This window comes from Grampus griseus, assembly GCF_964374135.1.
Source record: "Grampus griseus genome assembly, chromosome: 11".
NCBI lineage: Eukaryota > Metazoa > Chordata > Mammalia > Artiodactyla > Delphinidae > Grampus > Grampus griseus.
Window position 1 is genome coordinate 40,019,625 of NC_139005.1, and position 14,885 is coordinate 40,034,509.

The 14,885-nt window shown below is 59.2% G+C and overlaps 1 protein-coding gene across 7 annotated transcripts in view; it reads right to left on the reverse strand.

The window, feature by feature from the left end:
* Positions 1–489: 489 nt before the first annotated feature.
* Positions 490–14,885, reverse strand: part of NCKAP5L (NCK associated protein 5 like) — a 30,504-nt gene continuing 16,108 nt past the window's right edge. For 3 of the 7 annotated variants that reach the window (XM_082666341.1, XM_082666339.1, XM_082666342.1), the window contains exons 2-12: positions 13,736–13,797; positions 12,497–12,625; positions 11,715–11,783; positions 11,573–11,611; positions 10,744–10,863; positions 7,759–7,872; positions 4,027–6,656; positions 2,904–3,066; positions 2,562–2,643; positions 1,686–2,212; positions 490–1,384 (exon numbers count right to left, since the gene is read on the reverse strand). In XM_082666341.1, the coding sequence (XP_082522467.1) occupies positions 1,166–1,384; positions 1,686–2,212; positions 2,562–2,643; positions 2,904–3,066; positions 4,027–6,656; positions 7,759–7,872; positions 10,744–10,863; positions 11,573–11,611; positions 11,715–11,783; positions 12,497–12,625; positions 13,736–13,771 (4,128 nt within the window). In that variant the 5' untranslated portion in view covers positions 13,772–13,797 and the 3' untranslated portion in view covers positions 490–1,165. Of the gene's footprint in view, positions 1,385–1,685; positions 2,213–2,561; positions 2,644–2,903; positions 3,067–4,026; positions 6,657–7,758; positions 7,873–10,743; positions 10,864–11,572; positions 11,612–11,714; positions 11,784–12,496; positions 12,655–13,735; positions 13,798–14,885 lie in introns of those variants that run through there. The other 4 variants (XM_082666344.1, XM_082666340.1, XM_082666345.1 and 1 more) reach the window with 4 other exon arrangements.

Consider the following 14,885-nt stretch of genomic DNA (forward strand, 5'->3'; position numbering starts at 1 on the left):
CTCTGAGGAAAGCCCAAAGTCCGTGGAGAGACTAGAAGGCGGCAAGTTGGAGGCCCAGTTGCGCCTCACTTCACGACAACGGGAGGTGTGGACACTTAACTCTGTCTACTCCTGGGCCCCTGAAGCTCAGATGCACGTCCCACCTGAGCTGGTATGTCCAGTGTTTGAGCGCACGCCCAAAGACGCCCTCCCCATCTTCTCTCCGAGGGGCAGCCCAGCCTTCTGCCCCACCCAAGCTCTGTGCCAGGGGAATTTCCCCACCCCCAGGCACCATTCCAGGTCTAAACAGACCCCACTTCCCCAACCCTTAGTTACCTTCTAGGGTGACTCCAGCCAGTGGCCCTGGTGGAGGGAGCTGCCTCACAAGGGAGCCTGGAGCAGAGTCCAGGGCCCTGGAGTCCTGCACCCCGGTGCCCACGCAGTCTCCACCTGCCTGTCCATCCCTGAGTCCTCCCACAGAATGAGCTGAGTCAGGGGCAGGGAGGGGCCTCCACGTTTTATTAGGGATACGGCAGAAGCAGAGGCTGGAAGCAGAGCAGCCGCGTTTTTTAACAACAGATAAATTAACCGCAGTGTGGGGATGGGAGGAGGGGGCGCGGGCGGGTGGAGACTGGGCCAGGTGCTTTAATATAAAAAAAAACACAACAAAAAAGACAACAAATGGGCCCCAAAGACATGGGGCAGGAGAGGGCAGCACCATCCAGACAGCGGGGAGGGCCAGGGCAGACAGAGAGAAGGCAACTTGACCCCTCGCCCCTGAACTCCACCAGCACGGGGCTTCTGAGGCAGGGGAGCTGCCAGGGTGGGTGGAGATGGCACGGCTGGTGGGCAGGAAGCCCAGCACCACAAGATGGCTCAGCCTGAAGTGGGAGCTGGGGGCCGGGACACAGCGGCCTCGAACCCCCAGTCCCGCAGAGGAAGAGCCTTACTCTGGGTGAGAGAAGGGACCAAGGGTGGGGTCTCTCCCTGAGCTGAGAGCGGTCATCTCCTCCACAGCAGCGGCGGGCAGTGGGGTGTGCCGAGGACCCCCTTCACCTTCTTGTCCATCTACCTCCTTGGTCCCTTCAGGGAGGGGCCCCAGGGGCCCCGAGGGGGCGGGGCGTGAGGCGAGCCGGCCCAGTCCGCGGTCTCCGACGCCAGAGCGGGGCGTGGCCACTGCAACCGCTCAGCCCTGACTCCCGCAGGAGGACAGCGAGTCATAGAGTGAGTCACTGAGAGACTCTGAGGTCTCCAGCCCCGGGGGACCCCCACTGGCCACTCTCCCTTCCTCGCCCACGTCCGATGTGCTGGGGGTGCGGCTCCCCCCAAACGCTGGGCCCTGGGGCGCAGGAGCTGGGCGGCTGGGCTCCAGGCTCCGCTTTCCGTCCACGTCCACGGGCAGGGCCTGGGGAAGGAGGGAAGGCTCGGGAGGAAGCTCCTCTCACCCCTCCCCGCCTGAGAGGCTCTGCCCACCTGACGGGGGCGCTGCAGAGGAAGCAGGCTGGAGGCGCGACTGAGCACAGTCCCCCAGTCCCACCAAGGTTCCGGAAGGGAGAGAAGCCCTTTCCCCAAGAGGGGTGTGAGAAGGTGGGGGTGGGGGGTGGGCTGCCCACTCAGTCCTCCTCCCGGACAGGGCTGTACCTCACCCCATGTCGTTCCCTCCTGCCCTCCAGTGCTGTTCCCTTTTCCCCTTCGGCCATGCTCACCATGGGGGTCCTGGGCAGCCCCTCCAGTTGTCGGGGTGGGCATAGGAAAGGGTCAGAGGAGCCGCTGGCTGCCCTCGCGTTGGGGAAGGTCCAGTTCTTGGCCAGCTGGACAGGAGCAGGAGGACCTGGGTCTTCACAAGGATCTATGCAGGGACAAGGGGAAGGTGGGTGGTGGGTGGAGCTCCCAGAGAGGCCCACCCCCCTGCCCAGGCACTCACCGTGGGGACAGGTCTGATGGCCCCGGTGGCCCGGAGCAGCGGTGAGCAGGGCGGGGAAGGCCGGCATGCTGGGGTGCCGCCCGCTCACCAGCAGCTCCTCTATGCCAGGCACCTCACGCTCCAGTGTGTGGGCACGGCGGGGGACTTTGGTAAGGGGTGGGGGCCGAGATGGGGGCACCCCGGCTGGGGGCTCCAGCCGTGGTGGCTTGGTCTTGGGAAGATTCTTACTGGGGGTCCCACTGCTGCCATGGTCTGGGGGCGGGAAGGTCCCAATGCCACTGTCCAGAGTTCGAGTCAAAGAGCCACAGGCTGGGGAGGGGAGGGGAAGTCAGGGATGTGAAGCTGCAAACGGCTCAGCCCCTCTGCTTTCTTCTGGCTTTCTGCCCCTGCCCAGGTCCCACCCTTGGTCAGGGCCCCTCCTGGCCCCACCGGCTCAGTCATCCCTGCCTGCCCTGCCCCACCTCCCCTAGTCCTGGGGAAGAGGGCGGGGCAGGTACCCTATTAGGCTGGGAGGGATTTATTCCTGTGCAGCCCCAGTGCCCACTGATGCTTGGCACCAAGATGCTATAGGGCCTGGCATGTGCCGTGGTGACAGGAAGGAGTAAAGCAAGCAGGGGGTAAGGGGCAGGTCCCAGCCTTGGCCCTTGACCCTGCTGACCTGTGAAATGTGAAGTGGGCACTGGCTCAGCCAGACTGTCCTCTGAGGGCATCTCTTCCCGCCTCCCCGGCTCGCTGCTTGGCTGTACAGGGTACAGGAGACCTCAGAGCCCATTCCTCCTCCACCCTAATCCCCTCCATCAGGATCCTTGGAGTATGGGTCTGAGAGTCCTGGCAACCTGCCAGCCCTCAGGAGGCCCTCTCCCCTCCCCATTCTCCTCGGAGACCAGAAAGGCATCCAGCAGCTTCCAGGTCCCAGGGAAGGGGAGCCCTCCAGGCGGTAAGAGACCTGGCAGGGCCACAGAACCAGGCCCTCCACCCAGCCTGCGCCCCAGGAACTTACCTTCCCAGGAGGTTTTCCGCAGCCCTGAAGAGGGCCCACCAGGCCATTTCGGGGCCCACAGGCCGGCCAGGGGTTCTTGGGGTCAGAGGACACTGGCTGGAAATCGCCATACTCAGGTTTGGGCTCCCGCCAGCTCTTGGGGGGCAGCTCCTTGCCATCCACCCTAGGGGAAGCAGTGCAGATTGCTGTGAGGGAGGCCTGAGCCCACTCACACATTCTGGCCTCCCTCCCTCCAATGGTGCTGGGCCTAGTGAGGCACCCACTGCTCCCTGCCCCTGGGGAAGAGGACATATCCCTGGTGGCTTCCCACATCAACCTCTCCTGACACCAGGAACAGGCCAAGACCCCAGGGAAAACTCCAGAGGATCAGCAGGGGCAGGGAATATGGGAGAACTCCCCCAAAGCTACTCAGGGTCAAGCCTAGAGACCTCTCCGACAATGTCTGCCGGTAGAGAGCAAACTTGGTCACATACTGGTCCACACGCGACACACCCTGCCTACCCCAGCTGACTTTGAGCGCACTTGCTGTCCAAACCACACCCTACCTGGAGCCCGATTCCTGAGGACATTCTGCCTTACCTGGCCCAGACACAGCAACCCCAAGATGGGGTAGCCCCTTCTCTAAACCACAGCTCCTTTTGCCGAGTCTGTGGCAGGTGCCAAAGGGCAAGATGGGAAGGGAGCCCTCCTTTTTCTACAGGATAGAAAACCCCGGAGGGAGAAGACCTGCATCAGCCCAGTTAGGTACTAGCACTCCCTTAACTACTGCAATGCTGCACCTCAGACAGGCTGCCTCACCTGACTCAAGACAGTCCAAGAAAATGTGGACTGTTAACTCTTCTCAAATGAGAAACTGGGTCTCAGCAAGTTGAATATCAGCCAGCCACAGAAGAGGGGAGCTGGGACACAAACCCCTGGCCCCTTGTTCGAGGCCCCAGTCTCTCCTCTGGGCCAGGCCGTTAACCCTCAAGATGCTTTGGTGCCATTTCATTTGACCTCCTACACCCTTTGACCTCTGGGAAGCCCCAGTTCCTGGGAAAGGCAGTCCCAACCCCAGGGATGCCTGTGTAGGGAAAAGGGCCCCCAGCCACCAAGCCCCTGCCAGCTGGTCCCAGGCTCTCACCTGTTGAGCAGCTGCTGCATGAAGGTGTCCGCACCCTGGTACATGCCGGCCAGCTGGCCCTGCACCTGCCCCAGGCCTGCACCGGGCCCTGGCGCTGGTCCCCCGGGCCGTGGCCGGGCCCTGCTGCTCAGGTAGGCCTTCTCCTCCTCCAGTGCCCGGCGCAGGTCTTCCGCCTTGGCCATCAGCTTGGAGATGTTGAGGCTCTCGGCCTCCAGCTTCCGGGCTTCCATCTTGACCTCCTTCCGGAGCGGGGAGCCCCCGCCAGCCCCTTCCTTGCCCTTGGCGGCCTCTGTGCGGCGGTTCAGCGCTGGCAGCTTGCTCTTCTTAAGGCCGAACCAGCTGGCGATGCTGCTAGCGTTGCGGTGCTTGGCCTCGGTGCCGGGGGCCCGCTCCTGGCCCTGGAGCCGCAGCATGTTCTCCTCGATGCCCTTCATCACCTTCTCCTCAATGGCCGAGTGTGGGGCCCGCCCCTCAGGGCCTGGGCCTGGGTCGGCAGGGCCAGGTGCTGGGGGTGTGGGCTGGGCTGTAGTGCCGCTGCTGTCTGCCCAGGGTGGGCCCTTCCCCTTGTCAGGCTTGGGGGCCTCCTTGGTGGCTGGTGGGGCCACAGGTCGGGGCACCACCTTGGTGGGCGACTTAGAAGGCAGCTTTGTCGGGCTGCCATGGGGACTCTTATTGGGCTTGCCGAGGCTGGGGGTTGAGGTTGGCACTTTGGCAGGGGTGCGGGGTACCTGGGGGCACAGGGCCCCTGCCAGCCGGCTCTTGGCCAGCTCCACTTTGGTGAGGCAGCTCCTTGGTGAGACAGGCTCCAGGTCCACCCGGGCCCCCATGGAGTGGGAAGAGTAGACTCGGGACCCAGGGTCCCCCAGGAGCCCAGATTCCTGTTGCTTCAGGCTGCTTGTGCCTAAGGCCACGGCCCCCCGCAGGGCCCCCTTGGCTTCTGGCTGCTCAGGGGGCCTGGAGGCAGAGGGCGCTGTGTCTCCAGTGCTCTCCCCTGACTTCCCTCCTCCCCGGGCCTTCTCGGTGCCAGGCCTAGCTGGCACCCCATTCTTTTCTGGGCCCTGGGGCCCCTCGGGGCCAGTCTTCAGTTTCCCCAGGGCTGCTAGTCTGTCCCGCAGAGGTATGTAGCCAGGATCCCCAGGTCGCCGGCCCGGCCCCTGACCAGTTTTCTTGGACGAGCTGCCGGGGGTCCTGCGGCCAGGGTGGGGAGACTCCGAGCCTGCCTTGTCCAAACTCTTCTCCTGGGCACTCTCATAGGAGCAGGATTCTGGATGGCAAGGGCTGGAGGGGACTCCAGGGCTTCTGAGGACCTCAGGGGCCCGTGGCACCTCCAGAGTTAGTTGTGGGTAGGTGGGCACCTGCAGCGGGGATGGAGGTGGCTCTGGGGAAGGCTCCCTAAAGGTGCTCCGGGAAAGGTCCAGAATGTTCTCGTAGCAAGGAGACACCACTGGTCCCGGGGAAAGCGTAGTGGACAAGGCTGGCTGGGGAGGTCTGAGCTGTGCAGAATCTGGGGTTGTGGGGCAGGGTGACGGGCTGGTGGGCAGACCCTGCACCCCCTCTGGGGACAGCTCTCCTCCGCCCAGACCCCTGCGGGCCGGCAGCGGGGAGGGGCTGCCGTCTGAGCCACTGTTCCGACAGGGGATTCGGGAGTTCCGGGGGAGCTGGGGGCTGAGCTGGGGGCCCCCTGGGCTGGGTACCTTCTCTGAGGCTGGAGGCAGCTTTAGAAACTTGAGGCCTCTGGCTGGAGAGGGCAGAAGGGGTCCTTGGGCTTCCCCGGGAGAAGGGGAGCCAATTTGGAGCTTGCTTTTCACCTGAGATGAGGAGTGGGGGTGGCCAGACCGTGAGCCCAGGGGGGCGTCCCCTGCACCCATGAACACACTGAGGAAGGGGAGAGGCCCCTGGCCCTCTGAGGTAGCACCAAAGCCCGGCCTGTGAGCCTCCGGGGTACCCCCTCCCCAAGCTGACTTGGGGAGGCCTTTGGACTTGGACAGCTGTGGGGGCCCCTGGTCTGGGGAGGATGGCTGCCTGGGACCCGGCTGTTCCCCGCCGAGTGGGCAAGCGGCCCCGGCCAAGAAGGCCTGTAGGTAAGACTCCGTGTCCTCGAGGAGCTGGCCCAGGTTCAGCTGTTTGCGGGCCAGGGCCCCGAGCAGGGTGTCAGGGCTGGGTGCCTCGTTGGGGTCACCTGCCTCATCAGAAGAGGAGGAGGAGCTGCTGCCTGGGGCGCAGGGTGGCCCGGAACCGGTGCCCTGGGCCTGTGGGGAGCCCCTACTAGGGCCCCAGGGCCGCCCAGCACTCTCTTCCTCCCCTGGGCCCCCTAAGAGGCGCTCCCAGTGCAGCAGGCCTCCCAGGCTACCAGGACCTAGTAGCAGGTAGGGGGCCCAGGGAGAGGGTTCAGGCTGAGGTGGGCCACATAGCTCGCCATTGATGGGCTCTGGGGAGCCGGAACCCTCGCCTGGAGGCGGCCAGGGGGTGGCAGGTGAGCACAGAAGCAAGGGGTCAGTCTCTTCCAGGGCTCTCAGCACCTCCAGGATCTGGGCTTTCTTTCGAAGGAACGGGGATAGGGCCTCCAGCGCTGGGGGTGGGGCGGCCGGGGGTACTGGGCCTCCTGGCCGCAGCTGCTGCTCCCAACACACCTTGGGGGAGAAATGGCATGAGGAGGAGACTGTGTGCAGGCCGGGGACCCGAGCTGGCATAACTGAGTATGCCAGGAACAGAGCTGGCCTGGTTTGTCTGTGTCCCCAAAAAGGAACTGATAGCTTCTGGGATATGCTGGAAAGCTTCCCCAGGAGTCTCTGAGTCCGGGTTACCCCAGCTGTCCTTCCTGGCACACCTCGGGTTGGGTAGGCACCCATCTCCCTTTCTGGTTATCTCAGCACCACTTGCTACCAGTATTTGTGGGTCAACAGGGCTGACCACCTACAACCCTGGTATCTATGTTTGCCCCAGGGGAGGGAGGCCTGTCCATTTCTCAGGCTCCAGAAAGAACACAGACTCAAGAAAGGGATGTGATGTGGCCAAGTCCTAAGTCAGTTGCTGCAGGCAAGCCCGGGCCTCCTCAGGTCAGGCAGCTGTCCTGCTGAGCTGATCCCCGTGGAGAAGCAGACTGGGAATGACTCCATTGCAAACCCTTTCCTGCTTCTCCCGGGCCCCTTCTTAGGCCCCGTCTAATCTGGTACAGTGGTTAACTACATGGGCTCTAGAGCCAGATTGTAGGGGTTCAAGACCCAGGTCCACTGCTTAACTAGTTATATGACTTTCAGCAAGTTATTTAATCTAAGCTTCATTGTATCACCTGTAAAATAGGATGGTGATTATGTTTAATCTCACAAAATAAGATGAATGAAACCAGATATGCAAAAGAATGAATGAGTAATAGTTCTGGACTGGGATAAGTAAATATGTGTATGATTATAAATTTATGCCAAAAATTACCAAAAAAAAAATGAGATCCAGGTGTCCAGCACAGTGCCTGGCACAGACTAAGAGCTCAGGAAGTATTAACTGTGAGGCTCACTGCTGTACTATAATGCCTCTGCTCACGAGACCAGTGGCTGGGGGTGGGGATCTGTTTTTCTTGGTACGAGGCAGACAGCTGAGGGCTCACACCCAGCCTGGACAAGAATCTGTGCCCGGAAGCAGCCCTTCCCCTGGGACTCATTAGGAAACAGCCGTGGAGCACCGGCTGATGAGCCCGGAGCCAGCGGAGCCACAGACCACAGTGCCCAGCGCTCCTACCTCTCTCTGCCCAGCACAGCGCCCCAGAGGCAGCGAGGTGGCCGGTCCCTCAGCGGAGCTCAGGGAGGGAGAGGCTGGTGGCTCTGAAGGCAGCTGGAGTGGGACGAGTGGGATCTGCAGGGGAGAGGCGAGGTTAGCATAGGTGCTGTCCGTCCCAGGTCCCTACTCCCACAGGAAGCTATGGCTTCCCATCCAGGGGCAGGGAAACATTCTTCCAAGTCTGTTCCTTGGGTGACATCTCTCGGCCCAAGGTGTGGCTCTCACCACTTGGTCAGAGGAGCCTCGGGAGACCACAGCACAGGTAGATTGAAGACATGCAAGCCCAGGTGGCCGGGAGGTGGGACAGGGTAGGGAGATCTGGAGAAAGAGGAGTGCCCCTGGGCCAGCAGGCAGTGGCAGGCCTAACCCAGGTGTCCAGCGAGCCTCCAGGACCCTCTGCTTTTCTGAGGGGCCTCCTCCCTGATCACAGAGAGGGTGAGCCTCGAGGCCCCTTCTTGTTCTGACTACCCGTGACCCAGCATCCACGGGGTTGGCTGAGACTAAGGGAAGAGGCATTTGTTACTGGGTCCTGGAAAAGAGACGGTGGGAGTTATCACTTCTGTCTCCCCTGAATGGCCTCATGTGAAATCTCTGCTCTGAGGATTACAAAAGTAGTACTGTTTTTGGCTGCACCACACGGCATGTGGGATCTTAGTTCCCCAACCAGGGATCAATCCTACGCCCCCTGCAGTGGAAGAGTGGAGTCCTAACCACTGGACCGCCAGGGAATTCCCACAAAAGTAGTACTTAATCATGGATCACTTCTCTCTCATTCCCCTTCTGCTAGGCATGTCGACTAGATACAAGTCAGCTTTAACTCTCCCCGTCTCATTCTCCATGGCTGTTAAATCCTGTCTCTGCGGTGTCTCTGCCTCCCCTCCAGCCTGGCCAGCTGCAGCCTCTCCTGCGGCCCACGATCCTCACACCTCTAGCCTGCTCAGCATTTCAGTCTCTCTGACCTGGCTGGGTGGCTTTTCAATCTCCTGTGTACCAGGCAGCCTAAAGCATCTTTTTCTTCTTTGTCTAAAGCGTCTCTGTACTCATAGCCTCCTCTGCCTGCCCACTGCCTCCAGAGACAAGTCTGAAGCCCTCTGCCGGCATTCTGGCCCGGCCTGCTGGTCCTTCCCTGACACCATCCCCAGCTCTCTCTCACTCATTCTTTACACATCCTTTGCTCAAGTCCAGCTAGACAACTCTCGGCTCCCTAGGATTCCCTGCTCTGTTCCTTCCACAGGGAACCCCTTCTCCCAGACCCCTACTGCAGTCTTTTAAAATCTCCCATCCATCAGGGCCCAGGTCTGACGTCACCTCCTTCAAGGAACCCTCCCCAGCCCATCTCTGATGGCCTCTCTGCCCCTTGGGCTCTTGGTCAGCAGTGTCACACTCTGTAGCCCTGCCTTAGTGTCCAGCAGCCCCAGCTCTCAGCAGTTACGTTCGCTCTGCACAGGCCACAGCTCTGTCCAATTCCATATCTGTTGGCAAAGGCACTGCTCACAGTAAGAGCTTAATTAGCATTTGCTCAATGGAGCCTCCATCCTAGCGAAGCACAACTTGGAAATAACATTAATAATGACAACTAGCCACCAGTCATTGACTATCTACTACGGGCCAAGCACTAGATATTATCTCATTTAATCCTCACAACAACCTGCAATAGAGGTATTTTTATCCCCATTTATAAGGGAAAAAACCTGTGGTTTGTGTGGTTAAATAATTTACCCAAGGTCGCACAGCTAAGAATTAGATAAGTTAGGGACCCAATCCAAGTTTATCTGAGGCCAAGGTTCGTGCTCTTTCCATTATGTCATGTTACTTCTGGGGAAGATCAATCTATGGTCCCAAACCCCAAAATTCATTAAAAAATTCCCAATTCAAATCCCAGAATTCATTTAAGTAAAAAACAAATGATTTCAGGATGATCTTCACCTCTGTTATCATCAGTCACTGAGAAGGGTATGGACAACAGGGTAAGCTTGGCTGGTGTGGGTCAGGTCTCTGGGGATTCCTGGGTCAACCCTACAGTAGGGACAGACCCAAGGCAGGGGGAGCTGCAGTCACTGCCGCTGATTCACCCAGGTCTGCACCGGCCTGGTGAGACAGGGGCTGCGGAAAGGCCATGGTGGTGAGACGCTTTCTCTGCCAGGGGTCAGGTTTCCCAGAGAGCTGAGGGCATCCTGCTCAGGATCTGGGGGCCAAGAGCTGCCTGGTTTGCATCACAGACACACAAATTCAGACATACACACAAGGCGTTTCTCTTCTTGTCAAGGTTGGGGTGGGTTGGCGGTGTGCTGGTTGACCTAAGAACCCCACCGTTCACCTCAGGTACCTGGAGCCGCTCCTGACCCACCCAGGTCTCACCCCATCCTTGGGGCTTCCTGACAGAGTGGACCCCAAGTGACATCTTAACTGAGCCCAGGACTTATTCCCAGTAGCCTCCTGCTTCTCGGGTCAGTGGGTGAGCACATGCAGCTAGGCATACAGAGTCACCCAGGTGAAGTGCCTTTCCTGACCTCTCTGTGACACCAAGCATTGCCTTACACCTGGCCCCACCCCTGCCCCTGGCCAAGAAGAAGGCAACGCGGTGGCCAAAGGGGCCCCTTGGGAGCTCGAAATAATGGCATTTTCAGCCTCCACCCATCTGAAGGAGGAGGAAGCAAGGATCTTTTCTGTCAACAAGAAGGGATACCGTCCAGCTGGGCGGGGAGCACCTGGGAGGTGGGGGAGAGCCAAACTTAAGGGAACTCACGAAGTTTCTCCCTCATCTAAGGCTCAGATCTATCAGGCTAGGTCGGCCTGCCCTGGATGGCCACAGCCCCCAGAATGGAGGGCAATGGCTGACGGCCTACTTCTGTAGGTGTCTGGGAGAAGAGGGTGATGATATTGACAGGGCTGGGGGGAGGCAGGAAGCCGAGATGTGAGGAAGGAAGGAGAATCTCTTGTGCCCACCTGAGGGAGGGAGCCTGCTGTGAGCTGAAGTTTCTGCTGAAACAGGGCGCTCAGCATCTGGTTCTGCCGTTCCAGGTCAAATACCCTCTTCTTCAGCTTGATGCACTCCTCCCGCAGGTCCTGCCACCCCCAGGAGGTGGAGGAAGACAAAGAGAGGATGGTGGGGAGAGGGAGAGTGATATGAGCACAGTCGCCTTCATCAGAGCAGCGGGCACTCCTGCTGGGCATGCCCTTCTCTTGCAACCTCCTTCTTTGAGGGAGCTGACCCTGCCTATGTTTACGGCTATCACATCTTCTGGGGATGGTAAATTTTCTAACGTTTACCACCCCTGGTCAGAGGTAATTCCGTTCCCTTTGGCAACTTTCACAATCCTGGAGGCAATCCCCTGCCTCTTAGAAAGCACACGTCAAAGAAGGGCCCATATAAGGCAGAGGAAGACCTGGGGGTCAGTGGCCCACATGTCAAGAAATTACCCACACTACTTGAGTAAATATTTAGATGTCACCTTATGCTTACAACATCAACATTGCTATCAGGGCCATCGAAACCTGGAGAAACTAGCTGGGGCCAGGATAACAGAAGGATTCAAGCCCAAATCAAAGTTACCATAGCTCAGAGACTTGGCCTTACCTAGCCAAGTATGGACTGTCCAAGACAGAGAAAGGGGACTTCACTGGAGGGCCAAGACGCCATTTCCACCCTCCTCTATTCCCTATCTAAACAGGTACAGGGGTCCACAGGAAGGCCCTCCCCTGCTGTACCCAGGGCATCCTCCCAGGGCATCTGGGCTCAGGGCAGAGGGTGAGAAAGTCTCTTGTGGCCTTTTACCTTTTGGTTCAGCAGCGCCTGCACCACATGGTTGGCAACCTGGGGACAGAAAGGCAGAGCTGAGGAAGAGCTGTCAGCCAACCCAGCCTCTGCCTGGAATCGACAAGCTATCCACCCTGTGGGGAGCATCAGTTCCACAGACCTCGTCCAGACAGCGCTCGTAGGTCTCCCGCTGGTTTTCATTGGCCTGGGCCAGTGCCGAGTTCTCTGCCTGCAGGAAGGAAGAGGAGGGCAAATAGGAAGCTAAGGGATCATTCTTCCCCCGGGCAAGTCCCTCTTGGGGAAGGGGAGGCAAGGAGCCTACTAGCTCTACCCCTGCCCCAGCTCTTGGCTCTGGTCTGATTCTGCCAGGGGGAGGCCTGCAGACCCAGGGCCTGAAGAAGGCAGAGCTGAGATGGCTGGTCTTTTGTTACCCCAACTTCAGTCAGTGAGGCTGCAGGGGCTGGGGAGACAGAGCAACCAGGAGGACCGAAGGTGGGAGGTGCCAAAAGTAACCCTTATTTCCCTGGGGAGAGGGCAGAGGAGCCTGGAGGGAGGAGGGCAGGGTCTTAGGCATGTAGTAAAAGGCCTAGTTTAAGGATCCATGTCTTTGTCCCTCAACTCCTGAGACCCTTCTGTGGCCTCTGCGGCCACCCCTTTCCTAGAGCAGGGGCATGAAAGGGGAGAAGAGGGGTAAAGAAGGGAGACATTCTGGGGGTTAGGATGGCCCCCCCTTGCGCACGCCTCTTGTCCTGCGCTGGCACGCAGGCTGCAGAGCAAAGAGCAAGGAAAGGGGTTCTCAGAGGGGCTCTGCTAAAGAAACGTTCAGCTCTGCTCCAGCCTGGCAAAGCAGGTTGAAGAGGAAGGCCCCCCGCACCCCAGAACCCACCCAAGCTCCCCAGGGCTCTGGCCAGCACAGCTGCCCCACGCCACCCCGTGCCCCACCTCCAGCTCCCGCAGCCGGTGCAGGAGCTCCTGGCAGGTGCCCGGCTCCATGCTGCCCTCACCACCCTCTCCTGGCTTCGGGTTTCCAGGGCTCCCGGCCGGCTGGTCCATGGTCTCCGACATCAGGCCCTGGGGACAAGTGAGAGAAGCCCCGCAGGCTACTCCAGGGCATGGGGAGATGAGCGGAGGCGGAGGAGGACAGAGATGAAACTTGTCAGTATTCTCGGAGTTTGGATCAGTGTGACCCCCGTGCCACGGACACTGTAACAACTCAGGGTCAGGCTAAGATTCCTGCTCACGGGACAGATACATAGACACACTCTTCCCATCTCAAGAACAGACCATTGTTTTATAAAACCCATAATTGCTCTCGCCCTCTCACAGGTCACACAGACACTGGCCAGGAGCCAAGAAACCTGAATTCTCCGCTGACGCTGGCCTCAGACTGGCGCCCGGTATCCTCTCGGGCAGAGTGGGAGGTGGCCTGCAGGCCTCCAAGACTCCCTGCTTGCAGTGAGGCCCCGGGGGACCAGCCTCTGTGCATGCTGGGCCCTCCACAGGGGTCTCTTGACACCTACCCCCCTACTGCTTGGCCAGCTCCTTCCTATTCATTCTCCAGGGCCCCCACTCCAAGGCCGGGTCAGGTACTGCTCCCGCACGGCTCTGTGACGGTCCCCCAAGACTCTGCGAGGGCAGGGTCACTGTCTTCACTTCACTGTCCACACTCACACTTCTTGGTGTGATACGTGGCATATAAGAGACAGACTGACAGCTGTACAGACTAGTGTGTCATTGCCTGAGCACACAGAGCCAGGGTTCTGACCTGTATCACATTATGTGATCCCCGCCCCCCCCCCGCCCCCAAACTGTTGCCATAGTGACTGGCTTTACCTGATTAGTCCTCACCTTCCATTTGAGTTTCAATTTCTCAGCTAGAGGAAAGTACTCATTTCCTTCCTCTACACAAATATTGCAGAAATTTCCAGTAGATGGGAAACCCTTCCTAACATAAAAGGCGGGAGGCCCCCAGTCTACCACCAGCTACTTGCCTCCCTGACCCACTGCAGCTCCCACAAAAGGGGCTTTAGCACTTTGGGACCAAGGAAGAGAGGAGCCCTCGGCAGCGATCAGGCATCTGAATGCTCTTCCCCCCCGTGGGGCACAGGGGCTGCCTCTCCCACCCCAGCCCTCCTCCTCCAGTCCCCACCACCAGCACGCACAGGCTCCACAGCCTCTCACCTGTCTCTGCCTTCTCACCCAGGCTGGCACACTCATGCAAGCAGCCAGAATGGTCACCTTGCCTGTGGAGACACAGAGGGAGACGACGTCAGCCATGCATTTATTGGGTTCCTGCGGCCTGGCATCCCGGGCCATAGGGATAAACAAGCCAGAGAAAGCCCTGCCTTTATGAGGATCCCATTCTATTGGGGGAGGCAGGTAATACCAGATAAACCAATGAACAGACACCAGGTTCCAAGAAGGCTCTGGAGGTGACAGCAAGGCAGAGACCTGAATGAAGGCTGGATGAAACCCTGGAATGGGAAAAGCATTCCAGGCAGAGGAAAGAGCCAGTGCAAACATCCCCAGCTCTCAGCCAGAGGGGAATGAACAGCCACACAGGCCTTCCAAAATTCTTCTCTAATCCTCATAACCACAAAGGGAATTAAGTGCTATTATCAACACCTATATGTGAGATGAGGAAACTGAGGCACAGGAAGCTGCACCACATACCCAGAGTGCATCCTGTGTGCTGGCGCTTTCTCATGCATCATCAATCGCATCTGATTCTCCTACTGACCTCGTAAAAGGAGGGCAAGGCGGGGGTGCCAGCCTGGTCTGAAGCAGGCTCCAGAGGCAAAGGATGCTGCCCACATCATATGGCAGGTTCACAAAGCACAGTGGATGGGCCTGGGTCCCCCCTTCCTATGCAACCTCTCTACACACACGTTGTACTGTGTGCTCTGTGTAGTTAGTCCCGGTGCTCTCAGAGCTTTGCAGCTAGAGAGATCTGGGTTAGAATCTGACTCTGCAAAATCTGTTCCTCACCTGTAAAATGGGGATAAGAATACTTAGTCCAAAGGGTTGTTGGAGCATGAAGTAAGATATGTAGAGTGTCTTGCATGGACTCAATAAATGGAGGCTTTTCACGTTTTGGAGCCCACTGCTACTTCAGCGGTTCACTTGCAAGTGGACTCTGAGTCCCAGGCCCGTCACCCAGGGGATCTGAGCAGGAGGGTCTCCCAAAGATGTGAGGTGCTGCCCCTCTGCCCTGCCCTCAGGGGCCTCCTCCTCTTCAACCCCGTCCCTGCCAGCCCTCCAGCTGCAGGGCCAGCCCAGTCCTCATTCTTCTCTGCCTGATACCCTAGAAAGAGAAAGGGTAACAGCAGAA